We start from the raw sequence: 25,318 nt of genomic DNA on the forward strand, positions 1-25,318 counted from the left end.
TCTGCAATCTTTTTTCAGTTGAAAAACTTCTTTTTTTGTCTTTGGAAAAAATGTTTCCAATGAAGAAGCTTGATTAGCACTAGTGCTTAACAAATAGCCAGTGTTTGTGTGATAAATGTTGCTAAGTTGGTTCTTCTAGGTTTTAGTAAAGAAACCAACATTAAATGTATAGTTAAGATTCATAGTGGAAGTTGGGAGCTGTTTGTTATAAGTGGGATAGGAGAGAGCAGCATTACTCACTATCTTTCAAGGACACGCTAGAAGCCAGTAGCAGCATTGATTATCCCCAGTAGTCCCTCCTCTTAAAGGTAAATAATAGGGCTATCAATCAGTTAAAAAATTAATTATGATTAATCATGATATTAAAAAAAATGTGATTAATCACAGAGTTTTAATTGCACTGTTAATAATAGAATACCGTTTATTTAAATATTTTTGGATGTTTCTACATTTTCAAATATATTGATTTCAGTTACAACACAGAATACAAGGTGTACAGTGCTCATTTTATATTATTTTTGATTACAAATATTTGCAATGTAAAAAAGATAAACCAAAAAAAATAGTATTTTTCAGTTCACCTCATACAAGTACTGTAGTGCTATCTCTTTATTGTGAAAGTGAAACTTACAAATGGGGGTTTTTTGGTTACATAACTGCACTCAAAAACAAAACAATATAAAACTTTAGAGCCTACAAGTCTACTCAGTCATTTTTCTTGTTCAGCTAATCGCCAAGACAAACACGTTTGTTTACATTTGCGGGAGATAGTACTGCCCACTTCTTATTTACAGTGTCACCTGAAAGCGAGAACAGCCGTTCTCATGGCACTCTTGTAGCTGGCGTTGCAAGGTATTTACTTGCCAGATATGCTAGCATTCGTATGCCTCTTCATGCTTTGACCACCATTCCAGAGGAGAGGCATCCATGCTGGTGATGGGTTTGAGCAGATAACGATCCAAAGCAGTGCAGATGGATGCTTGTTCATTTTCATCATCTGAGTCAGATGCCACCAACAGAAGATGGATTTTCTTTTTTTTTGTGGTTCAGGTTCTGTAGTTTCCAAATCAGAATGTTGCTCTTTTAAGACTTGACAGCATCTTACACACCTTGTCCCTCTCAGATTTTGGAAGGCAGTTTGGATTCTTAAACCTTGGGTCGAGTGCTGTAACTACCCTAGAAATCTTATACTGGTACCTTCTTTGTGTTTTGTCATATCTGCAATGAAAGTGTTCTTAAATCGAATAACACCTGCTGGGTCATCATCCGAGACTGCCATAACACGAAATATATGGCAGAATGGGTGTACAATCACAGAGCAAGAGACATACAAGTCTCCCCGCAGGAGGTCAGTCACAAATTTAATTAATGCATTATTTTTTTTTTAATGAGCATCATCAGCATGGAAGTATTCTGTGTTGTAATTGAAATCAATATATTTGAAAATGTAAAAAAAAAAATCAAAATATTTATGATAGATTTAAATTGGTATTCTATTATCGTTTAACATCGTGATTAAAATTGTGCTTAATCGCAATTAATTTTTAATAGTTAATTTGTTTTGAGTTAATCGCTTGAGTTCACTGCGATTAATTGACAGCCCTAGCAAATAAATGTTCATTCTTACTTGCAGGACTTTTTTTAAAAAGAGAGCCGTTTGCTTGTTGAGGCCTCAGTCAGAAGGCTAACTTTTCAGTTTCCGTTCTTTCAGAAGGGAAGAGGAGGACCTTTTAAATTAACAAATTACTGGCACATGTATGTATACGATCACATAGGCTACCAAGTCACTGATTTAGATACTTAGGTATAGGCATACTCTTGACATGAAGTAATCAGCAGTAACTATATGTAATACACAAAATGAATGCAGCAGAAAAGAAGCATGACATCTGTGCTGTGAACAGTCAAGCCAGATTCCAGAACAGACACAAAATTGACATACCTCTAGACAGTCACTTACTTCATTCTCTTTGTTAAGGTTTATTGAGATCCAGAATTTTAATGCAGAAGACATTGCTCTGAAAAGCAAATCTGTACAAATGGCATTATGGGATTTCATGTTTGTGTGTCAGTAACTTCAATATCAACTGTGTGCAGTTTACAAGGGAAATTATTTCCTTTGCTCTAGTTTCAAACTCCATCTAGGATATGAAAAACAAACTGGCTCCTCTTGCAATGTGTAATAAAGGTTGAATTCTGCTCCTAGTTGCACGCATACCACCACTTGTTTTCAGATTGTCATGAGTGAACCCTGTGGAACGCTGTTGCCTTCAAAGGGATTTCAGATGTGTTAGAATTTTGTTGATGCACAAGAAGAAATTGACTCCAGTTCTCTCTGTCAGCTTTGTTGGCTCTGCAGGGCTAATGGGAATAAAAAGCTGTCACTATTTATTTTGATCACTGAAGTAAGTAGATGTGATTGTGAATACACACAGGCAGAACATCTGCTGATTGAGAAGGGGCCAATTTTACACAGTGGCTTTTCAGAGTACAGCTGTACACTAAAGGATCTATTAAATGAAGGACAGAAGCTGTCAGTTATTCAAAGATGTAACTCAATAATATTATTTAGTCAAGGGTTTGTTATGGAATACATATTTAGACTGTATTTACATGCAACAAATGCTTTCATGCCATTTTGTAAATTGTTTTAGATTCATATTTCACATTCATTCTTAACTATTTAAATGTCCTTTCCATACTATAATTGTCAGTTTGTGGTAATGAGGCGTAACACAACTACTTTCAAAATTTGTCATGATATTGTTGTCCACTGTATAACTTTTAAAACTAATTTGACTGTCATAATTCTGTAGCGGTCTAAACATGCTATAATGTTGATTCAGCTGGTTTCATTGTAATATGGACAGGGCACTGTAGGGTTAGTGGCAGAACTGTTAAGTTTTCTGAGGGAGTTCTCAATTACCTATCTTGTTGGAATTGAGTTGTGAGAGTGGCTGCTTCCCAAAAAAAGGAAGAAGACATGGAAGTTTACTATGAATGCATCTGGAACCCAAACTTACTAAGTGAGTCTCTGGGTAGATGCACTTATGATTGCATTGACTGAGATTAATCAAATATACACGGGTGCATACATTCTATGTATGCATGAGATTCCATCACAGATACATCAACTGAATGTACATTCAGACATAAATGCCATGTGTGTATAGTTGGAGTATCATACATAGAGTTACTGTGCAAACCTGTGAGAAGGATCACAGCAGTTCAAATTATATGTGTTTGTATTTGGAGACATGCATGATCAGAAATGCTCCTGAATTTACTTCACTGTGCAATTTTAGATGTTTCAAGGTGTGATCAGTTACCAGACTTGTGAAATTCTTTTAAGGGTATGGATGCATATATCCCATAGTGCCATAGAGGTGGCATAGGGGTGTCACATCTTAGATCCCAGTCCTACAAACAGTTATGATGTATAAATGTTTGGAGTATTCAGGTCTTCCTTTTTTCTGTGATTGAGAAATCACCTCTAAACTCATTTTTGAAGTTAGTGTACATTCTCTAACAAAGTGGTGAAAACAGTTTAACCTGATATCACTGTGTACTTTAAGCAACAATAAGATAAACAGTTTCTTGTATGGACAAGACCAAAGAGTGGCTTTCTACATAGTGTGCCTTGGTGGATTGACGCTTCTTGGTAGTAAACTTTGCTTTGGGGCATCCGGACTTCTTGTTTATGAAAAATATTTCTGTGAAAATTGTTTGACAGCTGCATTGCTTAACCTATACATTGCTAAAAGAATTAGCAGACTATTAATATGGAAAATCTGGAGATTTCCAAAACTGTATCTTGGTCAGGCTTCAAAATCAGCCTATAAACTTCAAATAAATTGGCAAAAGTGATACACTTCATTAACCAGAACAGATTCATCCAACGTGCTTGCAGAAGGCTTGGAAAAATAATGACTTGAATATCTTTAGCAAATTTGGCATAATTTACATCCAGTAGCCTTCTAAAACAAAACCAACAAAATAAAACAACAAAAAACCAAAACTGTAAATTATCAGTTTTCGGGATTGATTCTGAAAGGTATTGAGCAATTTGGCTCTAACCTTGCAAAAGACTTACGTACTTTTCTCAGTTGGGGCCTACGTATGTGCTTAAAGCAATCTCCAGGACACCACCTATCCAGCACTGCTGCTGTTAGTAAAGTCTACAGATTGTGGCTAATGTTTTTCTTCTAATTTTACCATCATATTTATGCTCCAGTTTGCGTTCCAGTTCAGCAAAGAACCGTCAGTGGGAGAAACGAAAACTAACTCAGGCTTTGAGCAGAGTGCTTAAGCATGTTCTTAACTTAAAGAATCTGAGTAGTCCCACTAAGTAGACCCCCAATTCAGCATAGTACTTAAGCATATGCTAAAAGTTGCACACCTGGTTAAAAATCTTGGTGAACTTAGGCTTTATTTTCTGGGACTATTCCCATGCTTAAAGTTTTGCATGTCCTTAGTTGCCTTGCAATATCAGTGCCTGAGTTCTTAAATTTTCTCTTCAGTGTAGTTTCAGGTGGGTGTGTAGGAAAAAGGAAACTGTAACAAAGCAAAAAGACATTAGAATATAAATAAGAAAAAGGACCGAGATTCTTCTTCGACTAGTATCCAAGTGGGTGCTTCACTTCAGATGTGCGTGCACCCTGTGCCTTTGATCAGATATTTTTGATAGCGGTGCCCGTTTGGCCCACGGATGCGCCCTACACATCTTTGTGTCCCGTACTGAGGCTATATAGCAGGGTCGGGCAAACTATTTGGCCTGAGGGCCACATCGGATTTCTGAAATTGTATGGAGGGTCAGTTAGGGGAGGCTATGCCACCCCGAACAGCCAGGCGTGGCCCAACCAGGAGGGGCAGGAGGGTCCCATGGGCCATAGTTTGCCCACCTCTGCTATATAGGGCTGTGAGTGTGAACCACCCTCAGTTCCTTCTCAACTGCCATCGGCCAGTTTAGTGTGTGCTAGTTTTCTCTCTAGAGTTAGAATAGTGTATAGTGTTAATTCTTCTGTAGTCTGTAGGGTATTTAATACTTTATAGTTGTTGGAACTGTTCTCATTTTGTTTTTCCCCCAAAATTTATTTTTTGTTGTTTTTTTTTCCCCTATTGAGGGGAGTCAGTTTTTTTTTTCCCTTTTATCTGGGGTGCTGGCTTTAAAGGATGCCTCTTCTGTAGAGAAGCCTTGCCCATCAGCGATGGGTATTCTCAGTATATTCATTGCTTGGAAGACTCGCATATCCCCAACAAGTGCAAGATTTCCACTTCTTTTAAGGGAAGATCCTATAAAAACAGGGAAATTAAGTATAGACTATTAATGATGAGCATGTCTTAAAACCAACTTTGGACCTAGGTGCAGAGAATCTTCCTGTTACAGGGACTCTCTACCTCTGTAAGTGCTCTGTCTATATCATGATCACTGTCATCAAGAGCTTCCAAAATGAAGACCGTGTGGAGACCCCAGCCTCCCAACCTTCTCCATGAGCGAGGTATCTATAACCACTACCGCAGTACTGAGGGCTTCCCACTCAAAGACTAAGGAAGGAGATTAGAGGAGCACAATGAAGACTTCCTCTTCAGAGGATTTGGTCACCAGAGACCTCAGGCCCAAGAAGGATTGCTAATGAGGCTCTGAGCACTTTGGATTCAGTGAAGCACTTCAAGACTTCAGTGAAGTCCCATATTTCCATGGTAAAGGGCATGGTTCCAAAGACTGATATCATCAAAGCCCATGATAATAAGAGTCTGACCTCATAGGAATCTGCGGTACCCTCTGTGCCATAATCAGTGTCTCAGACAACAACATCGAGAACAACCTTTGTGCCCATACCAAAATCTGCTGTGCTCCTGGTACCACACGGTACCTTAAAAGATCTCATGTTACCAAATGAGCCCGAGTGGCCCCTCCTTGCAACATCTGGACATCTCTCAGTATTGAGATCTGCTGGGTCACTGACCACACATGTAGTGAGACCCACGGCTTGCCCAACTTCTACTATTCAGGAAGTAGGGTTGTCGCCTCCTGCACAATATGTGGAAGAGCTTTCAGACTCAGAGCTTTTGGCTCAAAGTGCTCCAGTTTACTCAAGGAGATGTTATTCTCCTCTGCAGATGCAAGGAAGGCAGGATACATGACCTCTGCCAGTTGATACTTGAGACAACGACCGATAGCTACCTACCCCCGTGCCTTCTAGTCCTCCTCATTCGCCTTATTTGGACCCATAGGCAATGTACCACCAGCAGTTTTGAGGGGCCCCGATTCAGTTTCATAAGAAACATAAAAGAGCTCTTTCTCCAGCACTGTCTACCTCTCCCCTCCACTCTGAATCAGCAGAGGAGACCTGTGAGCAGCAAGAGGTGAGGGCAGAAAAGGTCACTTCCTTACAAATATCTCTTCTTCATCACCCGTTGAGGCAGTAATACCACCACCGCCATCATTAGCTGATGATTTTTGGCAGTTCCAGGTCTGTTGAAGTGGATGGTAGACATTCTTCAGATTCTCCTGGAAGAGGTCCAGGATTCACATCACAAGCTCTTGGGCATATTGCATATTTCTACTTCAGCACGAGTGGCACTGCTGATTAAGTTCTTTTAGAGCCAGCCAAGACCATCTGGCAAACTCCAAACTCCAGCAATGTCACCCCTACAGGCAAATATGCCGATAAAACATACTACATCCTGGTGATGAAATCAAAGGTTTTTTTTCACCCCAGGCACCAAATTCTCTGGTTGTAGATACAGTTAATGAGACAGCATGCTCAAATATCTACTCCATATAACAAGGACTAGAAGTGTCTGGACCTTCTTGGTCATAAAAGCTACTCTTTGCATCCGATGAAGTGGGCTGTAGCTCACGAAAGCTTATGCTCACATAAATTGGTTAGTCTCTAAGGTGCCACAAGTACTCCTTTTCTCTTTGACAATGTTACAGTTCAGGATAGGAAATCACCAGGCCCTGAGGTTGAAATATGACTACCTGAACTATGAGAAGTTTAATGCTTTTATTGACCATTTACCATAGGAACACTGAGGTCAGTTTAGCTCCAAAAGAAAGGTGGGTCTGCTCTTGGTGAAGATATCTTTTAGGCTTCACTTGTTGCAGACAACACTGCAGTCTGGTCTATTTCCACCACAACAGTGATGAGACAAGCTTTCTGGCTTAAGTTGTCTAATTTCCTATGGGAAGTACAATCGGCTGCTGAGGACATTTAATGGCCACAAGGTCTTTTCAGACTCACATCATACCCTTAAGGACTCGTAGTACACTTAGATCTTTGGGGATATACACACCTGCAAATAAAAGAAATTTAGCCGGTCTCAGTCGGCTCAAAGATCTTGTCCTGCTCAGTTTTTCCACCTTCCGTAGACCATCTGAACCCCACCGGCTAAGATTTTTCTAAAAAAAAAGCCAATGACTACCTCAGCTGCTTCATCCCAGCTATCAGCATCTTCCAAACACATGTTCTGATCATTTTGTGCAGAGTCTAAACCACCCGATAGTGAGGGTTTCTTAGCTGTACCATTCCAACCCTTTTCCTCAGTTTGAACACTGCCTCTCTCTATACTAACATGCCTGGGAGACTATAACATTAGACAGGTAAGTACGGAAGGCCATTAAATCTGGTTACATGATTGTTTGTCTCCATCCTGCCATCCCATCCCATTTCCCCATCTCTCTTCAGGGACACCTCTCACGATCAGTTGCTGAGACAGGAGATCACATTACTCCCAAGTTTAGAAGCCACAGAACCGGTTCCACTTCAACACAGGAAAAGGGTTCTATTCAAGATATTTTCTAATACTCAAGAAACTGGATCTCAGACAATTGATCAAACATGTCAAACATCTGAAATTCAGGATGGTATCCCTAGCAGCTATAATTCCCTCCATGGAGTCCATGGACTGGTTTGTGACTCTCGTCCTCAAGGATTCCTACTTCCATATAACAATTCATAAAAAATTCATCCTCTCACAAACGATGTTTTGTTTCACATTTGATGACAATCGCTACCAGTACCAGGTCCTACCCTTTGGCCTTTCTTCTGCCCCAGGGATTTTCTCAAAAATCATGGTGATTGTAGCCTCCCACCTTTGTTACATAGGAATAACTGTCTTTCCCTTCCTTGACGACTGTCTCATTAGAGGCCAGCTTATCAGGAGTTGCTGTTGACAGCTCAAACAACTTGATTATTCTGCGGTTAAGGCTTACAAATAAATCTTGAGAAATCGGCCTGGACTCCTGCACAGTGAATACTTTTTATAGGAGTATTTCTGGATTCAGTGACAGGCAAGGTTTATCTCCCTCCTGACAGGTTCCTCACTCTAAAGAACCTTATCCTAAGAATGCAGCTCAGCCCTCAAGTTCCAGCAAGGACATGTCTGCTGCTTCTGGGCCATGTAGCAGCTTGCCTTTTTGGTAACACAGAACACCAGATTACATTTTTGATGTCTCCAAGGGTGGCTCAGGACAGTTTGTGCCCAGCACAAACAGTCTGAACAAACAGGTGTCTTTACCCAGTCGGGTCCTGCAGTCACTTACCTGGTGGAAGGATCCTTTCAAGGTTTGTGTAGGAATCCCAAAATCCAGAATCCCCCTATTGTCATGATAATATCAGATACTTCCCTCTTGGGAGGGTGAGCACATATGGGTCCACACGCTGCCCAAGGCAAATGGTCAAAGCAAAAGCAAGACTTGCCTGTCAATCTGCTGGAGTTAAGGGCGGTCAGAAATGCTTGCCTCCACTTTCTTCCCCTAATCAAAAACAAGTCATTTAAGGTCAGGACACACAACATAGCTTGTGTATATATCAGTAGTCAGGGTGGAGCGCATTTGCATATGTGCAAAGTGATAAAGCTTTGGAATTGGTGCATAGCTAGTCCGATTGCCATTTCGTTTTTTTATGTCCCATGTAGACAAAACACTATGGCATACTACCGCAGCAGACTGTTTCCCCAAATTACAAATGAGAATTGAACTCTTGAGTCTTTAAGAAAATATTTCTAGCTGGGGGGGTTTCCAGAGGTTGACTTTTTCACCACTGTAGCCAACACAAAGTGCAGAATATTCTGTTCCAAAGGAGAACTCAATCCAGAACCTCTAGGAGACACCTTTCTCATTATATGGACAAGGAATCTTTTTATTTATTTATTTTTTGGTATGTATATCCACCAACTCCATTGCTTTTAAAGATTCTCAGCAAGATCAAGTCAGACCAAGCCGGGGTCACTTTGATTGCACCAGCCTGGCCAAGACGAGTTTTGTTTCCTTACCTCATCAGACTCTCCTCTCGTCCTCTGTAGAGACTCCTGATCAATTCTTTACTGTTGTATCAGAATACAGGGAGAAAACTTCTCCCCAGTCTGAACATTCTGTAACTCCAAGCATGATTCCTCAATGGTTCTTGGGACTAGACGCATCCTTTCATCAGAAGTAAAATGTGCTGTTAAATAGCAGCAAGGAATCTACAAGACATACTTTCCTTCAGAAATGGAGAAGGTATCATGTTTGGTGTAACCGCCGTCCACTTTCACCTATTCAGTTGTCTTTCCACAATCTTGGATTACCTGTTGAAATTGAAGACATCAGGTCTATATGAGTTCCATCAAGGTTCACTTAGTGTCTGTTCACCTTCCAGTTTTCTTTCCTAAGCCACATCAGACTACACAGGAAGCCATCTTCCATATACTGGTTGTTAAAAGGGCATTAGCTTTTTACTTGGAGAGAACCAGAGCTTTCAGGAAGTTCCCTAGACTGTTTCTATTGCAGATAGGTCTAGGGGATTCACTGTCTCCATGCAGAGACTGTCTAAGAAGATCTCTGGATGTATTATTACCTGGTATGGCTTGGCTGATGCTCAACCTCCCCTATGAGTGACTGCACATTCTACTAGATTACAGTCAAGATCCGTAGCCCTACTCTAGAATGTTCCAGTTGGTGAAATCTGCAGCATAGACCATGGTGCATGCTTTTTCCAGCCATTATGCTTTGATTCACTTTGCTAAATTGGATGCTGCAGTTTGGTAACATAGTCCTCTCCTTAGAGCTGGACTCGGTTCTGAACCTCCCGCCTTCTTAAAGCGGTTACTACTCAGAAGTCACCTGAAATGGAGCACCTACAGGGACACTACTCAAAGAAGGAGAGGTTACTCACCTTTTGCAGTAACTGGAGTTCTTCCAGGTGTGTTCCCCTATAGGTGATCCACTATCTGCCCTCCTTCCCCTCTGCTTTGGAGTTTTTGTGTGGGAAGAAACTCAGGGTGGTTTACCCATGCAGTCCTATATACCTCATTGCAGGGCATGAGGATGTGTAGGGCACATTTGCAAGCCAAATGGGAACTGCTACCAAAAATCTTTCTGCAGAGGCAGAGGTGCACACCTGAAGTTGAGCACCTGCAGGGGGTCACACCTCAAAGAACTCTAGTTACTTCACAAGTTGAGTAACCTTCTTTTTGTCTGACCACATTGTCCAGGGTTAACTCTCACTGCTTTGAATGTCAGTACAGGATCCTTTAATATAAACAGAGAAGATTAATCTATACTATCTCCCCTTACACTTAACTTTTGTAAAGTTTCCACTTTCTCTTTCTACTCCTTCCTATATAGGAAAACGCAGCACAGTTCTCTTGACCAGAGTTCCCCCCCACAAAGTGGAGTATCAGGCACCTACAATCACCCTGTACTGGGGATGTACGATTCCAAAGATGACTTTCCACTCCGAAAAACAGGTAAATCCAATATGAATTTTCTGTCTTGCACCCTAAATATCTTTACTGTGGCTGTCTGTCCTTTTGTAAAAGGAGTAAATGTTAACTAAAATCATGGGTGATGTTTTTAACATGTAATCCTTTTTTATAAACACCTCTACCCCTGTAGCAGTGTAGAATGTGTTCAGTGTTTAGTTTGGCCAGGCAGAAATTTATTAAGAATTATAAAAACTTCACATGGAAGCCTAATTTAATGACATTTGTGAGTTTGTCATCCTCACAAGTGCAAAATTAAAATAGATTTGTCTTTGGTCAATAAGTGTTTCATTAAACAAGAAAAAAGCATATTTCTTAATACTATTTTAAGGGCTTTTTTTGTTGTGTGTATTATATTATGCAAAAAATAATCATCTCTGCCAGTCAAAGCATGAGGATTTACAGTAAAGTTACTGGCTCATACCTGTGTATGGTTGTTTCTGAGCTTTGCTATTCCCTGTGCTTTGATTGAGGGGCCAGTTATTTCTCAGCTATATATTATGCAAATATCTGTTTTGATTGGCTACTCTCATCAACTCCACATCACATGGAACCTTCGCTTCTAACCTCAACAGCCTAAAACTCTCTGAATAAATACACCCTGATGGGCTCCCCTTGATTTCACTAACAGCCATGCTGGGAAGGACTGAGCACACAGTACTGTGTCTTTAAAGTACCTTTTAAATAGGGAACTTTAAAATTACCCATTTAATTTTAAACTTCCCTATTTAAAAGTGCTCTTTTTGATTTTTTTTGAGGGGAAAGGAAAAGGGGAGAAAGCTCATGCTTTAGGATTTCAGCAGGCCACCTGCAAGGGTCAGGAAGGGATTTTTCTCCCCCCCACCCCCACCCCCCCAATTATATCCTTTTCCAGTGAAGCATCAGAGTTGGCCACAGCCAGAGATGGGACATTAGACAGGGAGGACCAGGGCTCTGAGGTGGGACCAAGCATTCTCTCTCTGAGGTGCTTGGCAGGCTGGTTCTTGTTCACATGCTCAGGGTCTTAACTGATCACCAGGTGTATCATCAGGAAGAAATTCTCCCCTACCTCAGATTGGCAGTGATCTTGAGGGTGTTTTGCCTTCCTCTGCAGCATGTGGGCTCAAATCACTTTCCAAAATTATCTGGGTATGTTTCACTTAATCATCTCAAGCACTGTTGCACCTCTATCCCTCGTGTTCTCTGCCTGTGGCACGTAATAGTCTAGTTTCCTGTGGGCTGTAAAACCTTGGTCTCAGTTCAGTGGTGATGGCCTGTGATACAGTGGTGGTCAGACTAGATGATCTGGTGGTCCCTTCTGGCTGTAATAAACTCTGACTCTAAAAGCAGAGGTGCATTTGGACAAAGGATTTGCTTACAGAACTCACTTCGGCTTCTTTTGAAAACTGCCAGCCTTCATGGCTATTTCTCTAACTGTATACCGTGAAAATCCTTGCACTCTGATTGGCTAACAGCCACCAGCCAAAAATGTGCAGTGATTTCCATAATCGTGTTATGATTGTTTTACCGTAACCATGTTGCAAATATGTAAATCTCTGTACTCTGATTACTGAACTCTGTGATCTGATTAGCTGCCATACTTCAATTGCTGTTTACCTGCAACGGACTGCCCTAGGATGACCAGATAGCAAGTGTGAAAAATCGGGTTGGCGTGGGAAGCAATAGACACCTATATAAGAAAAAGCCGTGAATATCGGGACTGTCCCTATAAAATCAGGACATCTGGTTACCCTAAACTGCCCTCCCCCCGCCCCCCCACTAGTGAATTGTAGTGCCCTTACTGAGATGCCTTTATTTATATGGTCTGATCATGACAAGTTTTAAGTAAAGTGCCATTACAGCAGGGGCGGGTAAACTTTTTGGCCTGAGGGCCCCATCGAGTTTCGGAAATTGTATGGAGGGCCGGTTAGGGGTGACACTGCCTTTCCAAACTGCCAGGTGTGGCCCAGACCCCTCCCTGGATCCCCCCCACCCCCACTTCTCGCCTCCTGACACGCCCTCCCCCCGGACTCCTGCTCCATCCAACCCCCGTTCCCTGACATGCGCCCCCCCCCACTGCCCCGGACTCCTGCTCCATCCACCCCTGCTCCCTGTCCCCTGACTGCCCAAGGAACCCTCACCCCTGACTGCCCACTGCCACCCCATCCAACCCCTCTACTCATTCCTGATTGCCCCCCCCCGGGACCCGTGCCCCATCCAACCACCCCTTCTCCCTGACCGCCCGAGGAACCCCTGCCCCTGACTGCCCCCCGCCACCCCATCCAACACCCCCCCCCTTCCTGACTGCACCCCCCGCCCCCCCCGGGACCTCTGCCACATTCAACCACCCCTTCTCCCTGTCCCTGTATATGTGTTAATTGTGCTTCAGTGAGCTTCCCCGTTTGGAGCCAAAATAGTCGGAAGTTTCAAGATGCGGAATGCTGTCTTAATAGTGTTGAGCTACAGTTCTCTTAGGATAAAATGGTCCTAAAGTTGCACAGGTGATTGGTATTTGGTTAGCATAAGTACAGTAAATCAAGCTGGATCTCTGGCTCATCCCTACAATTTTCATGTTTTGTTGAAAAATCTAAGTTTGGTCCTTCTGGACACCACACTCCTATCCACAGGGCTTCTGGATTCATTTTTCTGTCACAGGGCAAGAGCAGACCGAAAAGAAGACCTAATTTTACCTGATCTGTTTTGCATTATTTATTCTTGCTCCTGTTAGTGCTGCATGAGCCAGCAGAGAGAAGAGTGTGTGACTGGATTGTATTCTTTGAACTCAGCAGTAGAACTCTTTACTAAGTTCCAATCAGTTACACTCATGCAAACCCACTGAAAGTTAAAGGGGTTACACAGATGAGACAACTGAGAGCTTCATATAGCCTATTGAGCTTTTATTACAGATACTATATGAGAAGGAAAATTTTAGCTTGACTTGGAGTCCGGGATGAGTTTGCAAGTCTGGCAGAAATTAAAAAGAAAAACTTTATTATGTAAATAATGAGAGAGAATAAATATTAAACATCTTATGCTGTTTTTTCAGTCATTTCTCAGAGCAGAACCACACTTCGAGGCAATTGTACAATAAATCTGTATCTGCTCTGCTACTGTGGAAGACTTTGACTTAGATGCTGTTCGTGTTTCCAAATTCATCCTGTTCCTCTTGACATTTATAGTGAGCTTTGGGAAATCCTCTCTGTATGTCCTGTTTTCTCTTTAGTTAGGCTCTATTTAAAGATTGTGTCTGTGAAGATGTATGGGTGTTGGTCCTTTGTGTTTTCAATGCACCATTTTCATGACATATGGAAGGTTAACTAAAAGTTTGGGACTAACATACAGATGTTTTTTCTTGCAAAAGTGTTGCCTAAAAAACTAGTTTATAGGTGGAGTGTCCAATTATATTCTAACACCTTACTGTATCTAACATAGTCTCTGCCTGCAGTGTTCTTAGTCACTTTTTTCAATCATTTAAATTGTTGTTTTTGTGAAGCCCTACAGCACTGGAATTTTAATGCAAATCATGTATAATAAATCAGTATGACAGCTGTCACTCTATTTGGCACTTATTGTTCTGTACACCATAGAACTTTAGAACCATATTTTTGTCAGCTAATTACATTATATTTTTTGCATATTACTCTGACATAAATAAACTGCTTTCATCTTGTGTAGCTGGAAAAAAGTTTCTCACTTCGTAGTTTCAAACAAATTTTATCACAAAAGAAGCAGAAAGAGGGAAAGGCCAAAGAAAATAAATGTTAGGATAAGGAATACCAGTTTTAACATTACTAGTTCTGTGATTATAAAAACGATGCAACACTGACAAACATACAAATTTACAGAGATAAGTATTAGCAATCAACAGGAGGAGTGAGGAGAAACAACCTAATACCCAACTACAAGTGAAAGAATCAGACCCCAAATGAGAGGAAAGAACTCGACTTCATAGAATCATAGAATATCAGGGTTGGAAGGGACCCCTGGAGATCATCTAGTCCAACCCCCTGCGACTTGCTTTCGTAGATGGAAGTAAGAGGTGGAAAAATGGGACTGCTCAGATTTCTGCCTAAATGTGTAAAAATGTTGGTGACCCACTTGGTCTTAGAGTACTCATGGAATGGAGTCAATACTGTGATATTTTTGTCCGTGCTTATTCAGCTTTACCACTTCCATTGTGTTCTTTGTGCCCTGATATGCCCAGAATAAAGAGAAAAGCTGTAAATTTTCATTTATTTCTAGAAGCCATAATTAGAGGCCCACAGAGGGGCTGTTATCAAACACAAAGAGGGTGTAGAGAAGCTGGATATTAGGCATAGGTGTGACAAATATATGAACAATTGACCAAAATAACGGAACCTCTCTTTGGGTGAAGCCTGTACATGAGCATCAAGAACCTTTACTAACTGCAGCCCTTCCAGGAAAGAGGAGACAAGCCTAGGTTAATTGCTTAGACCCAACCAGGGAGGATGTAGATCTACATAGGATTTACTCTGGATTTCTCTCATGGAATTAGAAATAGAGCATGTCTTAAGGGCTGTGAGTCTTTGAATAGCAATTTTAGTCTGCCTCCGCAAATTCAGTTGTATGACTTTTTTCTTATGCAGGCAAAATAATTAAATATTGGTGTTTTTTCCTGTGCTATGTGATCAGGCAGTGCTGTTTGCAAAAATAAGTGGGTAGTCATACCATACACAGTAGGCATAATGGCATATGTGAGGAAAGGGGTGAGACGGAACAGGTTTTGTGCATTAATTTCACCATCTTCTCCATGTTCCTGTATTTTTCCTTGTATAAAACTGGGTTAATTTTGTTCTATTACATTTGGTTCAATCTACTATGAGCGCTTTTGTACAGTTAGATCTTTTGAGATCAGGATTATTAAGGAGTAGGAGCAGAGAAAGGCATTGAGGAGATATTTCAGTTTTTGTCTCATTTTCCATTAAAGATGCCAGTTGTGTTAACCAAAATCATGATGTGATCCAAGTAGCTCTGGAGTCCATGTAGTTCTATCAACAAGTGTTAAATTTAATTTGATGGTTCCTATTAGAACCTTCTCTATTGGTACCCACAGGACAAGTAGGGGTGTGAAGCATGTCAAAGGTCATTTTTCTAACATAACATCTCTAAATAAGGTTTAAAATTTGGCAAGGCAATTTTGCCTTTTTCCCTAAAGCTACAAAGAACAATCCATTTGATCTTGAGTCAGATTGTCAGCTGATGTGAACTGTCCCAGCTACATTTAACTCATATTTCCAATTTTACCATAGGAATGTACTGATCTTTTTTTTTGTTTTGGTATTGTTTCATATTCTCTGTGTGTATATAAAGTCTGCTGCAGTTTCCACGGTATGCATCCGATGAAGTGAGCTGTAGCTCACGAAAGCTCATGCTCAAATAAATTGGTTAGTCTCTAAGGTGCCACAAGTACTCCTTTTCTTTTTGCGAATACAGACTAACACGGCTGTTACTCTGAAACCTGATCTTTTTGAGAAATTCTAAGAGGAATTTAGGGGCAGATAGTAGAAGCATTTTGACTGAATGGGAAGGGGTTACCATTTTAGCTCAAATATATGACTCAGCCAGCTGCTAGTAATGTCATTCCATTCAGTGAGGTCATGATGACATCAGCGGCAAGAAATGCTCAAAATTAGTTTTACACACTTGGGAAGGGTCAAGTTTATCTGGAGGCTGAGATACTTAAATCCCTTCAGGGCATTAGGGAAGAGGATCTAGCTACTTCCTATGAAGTCTTCATGTCAGTAGTGAGAATCATGCCTCAAAACTTGGACACCTTCATCTTGAAACCATATTGAAAATCATAATCCTCTGAGATGTAAAAGAATCGAAATAGCCACTGTAGGACTTGTATGGAAGAAGGGCGTTCAAAGCTAATTTGTTCTTTTCTGTCAGTCTTACTCTTATGGCTAAAAGATACACTCAGATGAAGCAAGCCAGAGGTTCTGATGTGGAGATGATTTTCCTTCTGTTCAGTACTGGGCAACTGTGCCTACCACCCTATTTGAGCTGAAAAAAGACAAAGCAGGAGCCATTTGTTAGCAAAGAAATACTAGTGTCTGTGAATAATTCAAAAATCCGTATTTGAAAAGCTACCCTCCACTCCATGGCTGCACACAGAGCATAGTTAAAAAAAAGACATGACCATACCACCCAGTCAGATGCCTTTTCTGCATTGAGTAATAGGTTCGAGATACAGTTGCCGGGTACTTAAAAATGTTTCTTCCTTTATGAGAGATTCTAACATTTCTAGTAGTATTCCTCATTTCTCTAATGGACTTTCAGCTAGAATTAGTGGAATATTTCAAAATGGTATGCAGTTTAAAGGTGCCCACTGTAGGATCCACCTTCAGCCAGGTCTGGTGGGGAATATTTAACCATTGACTTACATTGTCAGGTCTGTGACAACCTCATGATTGATCATTTTTGGCATCAGTCCCGCCAGTCAACCTGAGAGTAATTTAGAATTAGATTCATTGGTCCCAATGCAGAAAGACCATTTTGATCATCTAGTCTGACCTTCTGTATAACACAAGCCATAGAACTTCCCCAAAATAATTCTTATAGCAGATCTTTTAGAAAACCATCCAATCTTGATTTTAAAATTGTCAATGATGGAGAATCCACCATGACCATTATCTGTGACCGGAGAGTAGGTGGTCAGGTCTAGCGGTTGGGCAGGAGTCAATCTTAGTGGTCAGTGCAGGGGTCAGAGCTGGAGACAGTGTCAAGGGTAAGGCATAGGAGCAGGGAACTGGAGTAAGGCAGGAAAGAAGAATCATATGAGCCAGAGAGCAGAATGGCAGCTGGAGCGCAGTGTCAAATGGTGTAAAGACCAGAGCTATTAATAATCTGTGCCACATGATCTGCACCACCAGAAAACAATGATTTAGACATTGGTTAGAATAAAGATTTTACCTTTAGTCTGGGGTGACAATCCTAGAACTTGTGAAATAAAAAAATTTATGCGGGGAGGGATAGCTCAGTGGTTTGAGCATTGGCCTGCTAAATACAGGGTTGTGAATTCAATCCTTGAGGGGGCCATTTAGGGATCTGGGGCAAAAATTGGGGATTGGTCCTGCTTTGAGCAGGGGGTTAGACTAGATGACCTCCTGAGGTCCCTTCCAACCCTGATATTCTACGATTCTGTGAAAGCAGGAACTGGGAGTAGACCAGAGTTTGAGATAGAGGGGCAGGGACCAGGAGCAGGCAGGAATGTAGGAGTCAGGTAAGCAAGAGGGGTCTGTAGTAGCAGCCAGTCAGGGATTCCTGTAGTTGCTTGAACAACCTCCTGAGTTACTTCCTGGTTTATATAGAGTTCCTCAGCCTATGGGGGGTGCTGGATGTTTCCCCTAATCGGGAGCTTCAGGGACAGGACCGTCTGTGAGCTACCACTTCGCTGGTTTCCTTCTCTGGTCACTCAGGTGAGCTGCTGGTTCCTGGTCATGGCGTGAACACTGTCTGGGGACCCCCTGGGGCCAAGTTCAAGGCCCACAATCCCTCACACCCTTGGTAAATTGTTCCAATGATGATTACTCTCTCAATTAAAAAATTTACACTTTTTTTTCCCATTTTGAATTTATCTAGTATCAGGGGGTAGTCATGTTAGTCTGTATCCAGAAAAACAACAAGGAGTCCGGTGGCACCTTAAAGACTAACAGATTTATTTGGGCATAAGCTTTCAGATGCATCTGAAGAAGTGGTTTTTTTTACCCATGAAAGCTTATACCCAAATAAATCTGTTAGTCTTTAAGGTGCCACCGGACTCCTTGTTGTTTTTATGAATTTATCTAGTTTCAACTTCTAACCATTGGATCATGTAATACCATTCTCTGCCAGACTGAAGAGCCATTATTAAATATTTGTTCCCAGTGTAGCTATTTATAGACTGTGATCAAGTCACCCCTTAACCTTCTCTTTGTTAAGCTAAATAGATTGAGCTCTTTGAGTCTATCACTGTATGGCAGGTTTTCTAATCCTTTAGTTGATCTCACAGCTCTTTTCTGAACCCTTTCCAATTTATCAACATCCTTCTTGAATTGTGTGTGCACCACAGCTGAACTCAGTATTGCAGCAGCAGTTACATCAGTGCCAAATAGAGATGTAAAATAACCTCTCTACTCCTATCTGAGATTCCCCTATTTATACATCCCAGAATCACATTAGCTCTTTTGACCACAGCATCACACTGGGAGTGCATGTTCAGGTGATTTTTAGAGACTCTTTTTTAGAGTCACTGCTTCCCAGTCCCCCATCCTGTAAGTATGGACTACATTCTTTGTTCCTAGATATATACATTTATGCTTAGCCATATTTTAATGCATGTTAAAATTGTTGCCTTGCACCCAGTTTACCAAGTAACCCAGATCACTCTGAATAAATGACCTGTAGGCACCTGTTTTGAGTAGTATGATGGGACAGTAGCTAGCAAGGAGGAGTCTACAAAACCCTGTGCAACTGGAAGAAAGAGTTCCTTCTGTTGGAGTAAAGAAAGTCACTCCTTGTAGTGATAAACATCAATCAGTTCTGTTCTTTTGTGAGACTGGATCTGTTCATTTTAGGACTGTTGGGTCTATCCATGGAGAATGTTAAAATCATCCTATAAAATAATTTTCTGTTAGGAGAAAGCTATAATCAAGAGAAACATACAGTTGAAAAAATAGATTAGTGGACATATTGGATGCATACATTTGTCCTAAAACCCGCAAGCTAACATTCATAGCTAACAGAATTTGTCTGTGTTGCCGATTTCAGCTACAAATTGGTTGTTTTCCTTAATGATAGGAAAACTTTCCTTTTATTTGTATCTGAAGAGCAATATAGTTCTCCCATCCATCCACTATCTAGTTTGGAGTGTTGCAAGAGGTTTCTAGTTTTTCATTTGGAAAAAATATTCTGGATTCTCAATTTATCTTGAAAACCAGGGCATCTAATTTTCACTGCTTCTGAAACCCCCAAATACAGTTCTTAGGGTGAGAACTGGCTCCTTCCTGTTTTTTCTAGCTACTCCCCATCTCTCCCACAATTTTTATTTAAAACCTCTCCTCTCCCACCCCACCCTTCTGAGCAATCATCAACAGACCCTTCTCTTCCCCCCTCCCCGACCTTCCTCAGTCTCTCACTGTGACTTTGATGCTTGAATTTATTTTTCTCTCTATTCCATCCCAGCCATCATCTTGGCTTTAACCCATTAAAATCTAGGATTTTTACCATGAAAATAAATACTTTGTCCTGTTTGCTTTAGAAAATTCTAAAGAACCTGTAGAACATGTGGCATCCCATCAAATGTTAGAGCCCCACACCTCACAAAGGTTACTTTAAATATTAAAATTTAATTTCAAAATTGAGCAAATTGTCACCTTGTCTTCACCCAAACACTGCTGCTTCTTCCATCTCTCCATTTCTTAATTCCCCGTCAATACTGAAAACTCTCCCTTTCTCCTGCCAGTCACACCTTGAGTCTCAGTCCTTCCATGATGTGAATCTCAAAGTCTCTTTGATCTTGGCTGCCTCTGTCAGACCTCTGCTTCCCTCCCTTACCTCCTCCCCCTCGATCAACTCTCTAGTTCTGTTCTCTCTCCTGCATGTGACACCTTTGCTCTCCTTAGACTACCCCCTTTTCCCCATAACAAATTCTGGCTGTTGTCACTGGGTGTCTTGACCCTTTAAATGAAGCAGGTCCAGCTCCCCTGTGCCATTATAAGTGCTCCCAGCTTGGCCAGTTAAGAGGGCAGTGCATTACCTGGGACTGTAAGGGATCAGGGAGTACCAAAGAAGGAAGCTGTGGGAGAAGGCTGAAGGCAGCAGATGGGGTTGTCTGCTGACTTACAAGCCAGAGAGCCAAACCTGAGAGCTGGAAAGGGATGAAAGCAAGGGAGCAATGGAGGGGCTAACCTGCTGATGTCTCCATGCTTGTAGGAGGTTGCTGAAGGAAGGCTTGCGACAGGAGAGCAACAAGTTTGCCAGCTGACATTCCCAAGCCAGAGTGAGTGCCAGAAAGGGCTGAGGCAGAACAACAGAGGGGCTGTGATCTGCTGATGTGTCCATTCGGGAGAGCTGGAGCAAGAGGGCTGAGGGCTATGGAAGCAGTGGAAAGGCATGCCTGCTGGCCTGTCTGAGAGGAGAGGTTAACGGAACAGGGAGAGTTCTGGGTGCTCCTCTGGGGAGGAGGAACTCACAGCACAAAGGCTACAGGGGTTCCCGCTGGGGAAAGCAGAGTTGCACTCCGTCTGGTAGGGCTGGGGTGATCATCTTGGCAGAAGAATGGGAGAGGCCAAAGAAGAGCCCAGGTATGATGAAGATGGAGTGTGGCATATATTGTCGGTGAACTAGACGTCATGGGATTTTAAGGACTATGTTTTGGGGCTTTTTTTTAAACAGATTATTTGATTTTTTTTACGTAATAAACTATCCCTAAGCAGTAGTATTATAAAGGCGGGAGAACCTGTCATGGACTCCTTAGGTCCCCAAGAGGTGAAGTGGGATAGTAACCCTGGTGTTAGGGCACCAGACTCAAGGTGGTGTTTGGGGTCAAGGGCGAATCATCTGCACTGTTCCCTTACCTTCACTTGCTCCATTATGAGACTCACTCGCTAAGTGCCTCTGGAGGCCCATGACTGTGCTGATGTCCAGTTAACTCTGATGCTGATTCTTAGTGTCCTCTGCTATCCAGGATTTTACCAATTGCTCTAAGAACTGGCACCATTTGTTGTGCCAGTTTCCCCTCACTTGGCAATTCTTCCAACTCTAGTCCCACACATCTCAGCCTTCGAGAGAATAAGAGACCCTGACTGTGTCTACCCCCTTGTAAATGATGATCCCTTGAATGAATCCTTCTCCACTGCTCCCTATTGTCCTCAGTCTTCCCGTGGCTTCTTGTTCCTTTCCACAGCCTTCAAGTAGTCTTATCTCTGGTACTAAAGAAGTCCTCCACTTTATCACCCTGTGCCTTGAGAATTCTGTCCCATCCCACTAGCTTGTTTTTCTGCCAACTTTTTGCTTGGTCACTTTCATCTGCCACCTGACCTTTCTGCTCTGACACTGTCCTCATGTACGAAGAACTCCTGTAGTGGCTGTTTCCGAGCTCATTCTTCTGTACCATGTCACTGTCTTCATCAAGATGATTCACCCCCTTTTTCTCCTTGGGTTTCTGTGTCTCCAGACCACATTTTAAGGTGTTCTGGATAAGTCTGCTGTTGGATAGAGAAGAACCCTGAAGAGCACAGAATAAACTGCAGATGATTAATTTATTTCACTCAGCTATGGGAGTAGTCCTTAAACAGGGAATAGCAGTTGCCAGGAATGGGAATTCTTTAGCACCCCAAAGCCGATTTTTTTTTAAACTAACAAAATAAATCTGCAAAAAAATTGTTTCTGATTTACAATAAGAGTTATTTTATATGAGTAATTGATACTACACTAGCACATCATCATCCAAAGTACAGATATTGGTCCTCTTTGTACATCAGTATTGATGTTCCTTTTTGGCAACAGAGTACAATGTATACAAGTACCGTTGAATTTTTTCTTTGACTTTCTGGTGCACTGATATTCTATTTAAAAAACAAAAAACCCATTTCCAAGAATGTTAAGTTGCTTGGGGAAAAGAACTCAAAGTATGATGTAAACAAAGGGAAGGGAAAGTTGGAGTGCATCCTAACTGAAGATCTTTATTAATATCTAAAGCCCTGCAAGTGAGCTTTCAGACTTTTGGCACCAATAAAAATGCTTCCTTTAATTGTATTTGTAAGTCAAAACTGCCATATCATGCCTTTCAGCTTTTATTAAATTTGATTAAAATTTCTTAGTTGAAATACAAAGTCCATCACAGTGTAAGAACTGGTATCAAAACATATAATCTTTGATATAGGTGGAGTGACATAAGAGGCTGAGAGAACACAGCTTGACTCTTTTATTCCAGATTAAACGTTCAGTGCTGGCAATTTGACTTGTACACTGACAAATTTTAATATGGTGTCATTCAGAGAATAAATATGTAGCCACAGTAGGTTATTTTTAGTATCACTTTTCTGTCTTTTTCAATAACTTTAGGTGCATCATGACATCTTGGGCAATGGATTCTTTTATATTCTTTTGTGCACTTCACATACTTTAAAATTAAGACATAATCATAGCATTGTTTTCCTTTTTAAACAAACAAGGTCAGATCCCTATATAAACTGGTATCGCCTCAGGAAAAACTCAGATTAAGGGCATGAATAATTTCTAAAGAAGAGTTCCTGCAAAACTCAGTTTGTGAAACAGTAAATACTAATAGCCTGTCATTGGTACATCCTATCTCCCAAAGTCCTGTTCTAATGTATTTTGTAGGGCTAGATTGATCTGTTACTGTTTCTTGGCCATTGGTTTCTGCATGAAATTGTTCTACTATCAGACTCCTTGGAGATGCAGTTTATCATTACTTGTGCCCTGTTCTCAGTCTTGCTGCTAGGTACATTTTACAGTACTAGCTCAAATCCGGTCTCATTTTGTAACTGAAAAGTGAATAGTTTAGTGCTCTCACGACTTGTTTTTCTTCCACTGTGTAATAATCCTTGTCTAAGAATTTAATAGCAACTCCTTTTCCCTGTTCATTGAGGTTCCTTTATGAGGGTCTGAGCGCACAGGTCTTGCTCACAGCTGTTGAGAAAAGAGTAGTGATGTTTTCCTAAAATGAGGGTGACTCTCATTCAGATTTAATATAGCTGCTGAGGTGCCATGCACTGAGCTAAAACAATTGCTGCCTATTATAGTGAAGTCTCAGAATATCCACTGACAGCTAATCTTTGATTGTTTTTGCTAGGCCTGAGGTTTGGTGGTCTCTTGTAACCTCTCCAACGTCCATTACAGTATGTCAGAAACTCTCTTGTATTTGTTGAAGTTTTGTTCTTCAGGTTTACATGATTAGGGATATAGGTTCCCACTTTCTACTATTCCTATATCCAGATTCTTTTGCTTTTGCCTTTCATGTTGTCCCTTGACTTTTGAGAAGTTTGAATACTATGAAATGTCCTGCTTTGTCCTGAAATGCGCACACAGAGACTTTTCTTAAGAGACTGAGAAAGAGAAATGGTGTTACTGTTCGGTATATCTGAAAAGACCCTATTTTTTTCTTGTGGATTGTCCATCCTGCAAGGTGCCAACCACCCTTTGTCAGGCACTGCGTATCCTGAACTTACATTGACTTCTATGGGAACTGAGAATGGTTAGCATCTCACCAGACTGAGCTCTACAGTAACTACAGTATTGTGGGCCCAATGCTGCAAGATGCTAAATGCATTTAATTTTTGCTGAAATTCAGCAGTTCTGGAGGGACTCAGCACCTCATTAGGAGCAAGTCAGCTGATAAAAAATAAGTCCTTGAAATCTGTTAACAGTAAAAATTGTCTGTCTAGGTATCTGTATTTGAGCCTTTCCCAAAAGTGAGCAAATCAATATAATCTCAGGGTTCGTTCCAGTGAATCATCAGAGGTGTCCCTTCCAACATCATTAGTATAAAAATGGTTATAAAAACAAAATAAAGAAATGGGCACTTGTCCACTCTTTCCAGTAGAGACTGACTGGAGAGCCTGACTCCTAACAGGAAAGGTATACCTAGACCAACTTCCCATCAGTCCAAAGCTAGGACTATGAAAATGGCTGCCATTACAAACTATAGTTTATAGCCTGTACAAATTTACTGGGTTGCCAGGTCTCAGGTTTTTGAACGTCCAGTCGAAAGGGGACCTGTGCAATGTCTGACTGGACACCAAAAGTCCAGTTACCGCAGTAACCACAATCGGCCTCTGCCACCCAGAGGGCAGGAAAAGCAGCTGCTGCTGGAGGAGGAAGGATCCTGACAGTGCATGGCACTTGAGGAGTGGTGCCAGCAGCAGATCCTCCCACCCCAGCTCTGCAGACGGCAGGTGAGTCCCGGGGGAGGGAGGAGTAAGTGACAGAGGGGCCTGTAGTGTTCGGCTTTGAAAAAATGGAAAATTGTTAACCCTATGTACAACTCTTTTGGATCTCAGAGAGAGGCTGGCTAGGAACTACCAAGAACCATCATTACCCTTGACCACTGAGGGGTGAGAGAGAAGTGCCAGCCCAATCCAGCTCATGGGACTCCAACTTCAGATGCTAAAGCCAGAGTACGCAGAATGGGCTTTCTTGTATAACCCCTATACCAATTCCCTTCCTTCTCCTCAGCATGAGACGCCTCTTCTCTGTCATACACACATCACAGCCAAACTGAGAACGGTACTGGCTCAGCAGAGTTATTCTCACAGGTAGGCGTAGAGTGTTACAGGACTCTACATATATCAGTTTGTAATTTGGTCTACTGGCTAACCAGGGAGTCTTGGAGTCTGTAGGCCTGGGATCTTTTCCAACAATGCTCATAAATTACTTGTTCACGTTTACAAACCTCAGATTGCCACCGTTTCCCCATCCATCCATAAAGCAAACGAAGAAAGATAGGCTGATCTTTAATGTGCTGGTTACTTACATGCGTAAAAGGTAGAACTTTGGTACTAAATTTCCTAAGTCTCTTTAACACAGACACACTTTTATAGAACACAATGAAGATGAACCTGAA

The 25,318-nt window shown here is 41.4% G+C and overlaps 1 protein-coding gene across 12 annotated transcripts in view; it reads left to right on the plus strand.

Moving 5' to 3' along the window:
* Nucleotides 1-25,318, plus strand: part of HDAC4 (histone deacetylase 4) — a 475,906-nt gene that overhangs the window by 309,048 nt on the left and 141,540 nt on the right. For all 12 annotated transcript variants that reach the window (XM_048870012.2, XM_075118165.1, XM_075118166.1 and 9 more), the window contains one exon: nt 10,613-10,734. In XM_048870012.2, coding sequence (XP_048725969.1) covers nt 10,613-10,734 — 122 coding nt within the window. The remainder of the gene's footprint in view (nt 1-10,612; nt 10,735-25,318) is intronic.

Source organism: Caretta caretta, chromosome 11 (assembly GCF_965140235.1).
Source record: "Caretta caretta isolate rCarCar2 chromosome 11, rCarCar1.hap1, whole genome shotgun sequence".
In the NCBI taxonomy this organism is placed as follows: Eukaryota; Metazoa; Chordata; order Testudines; family Cheloniidae; genus Caretta; species Caretta caretta.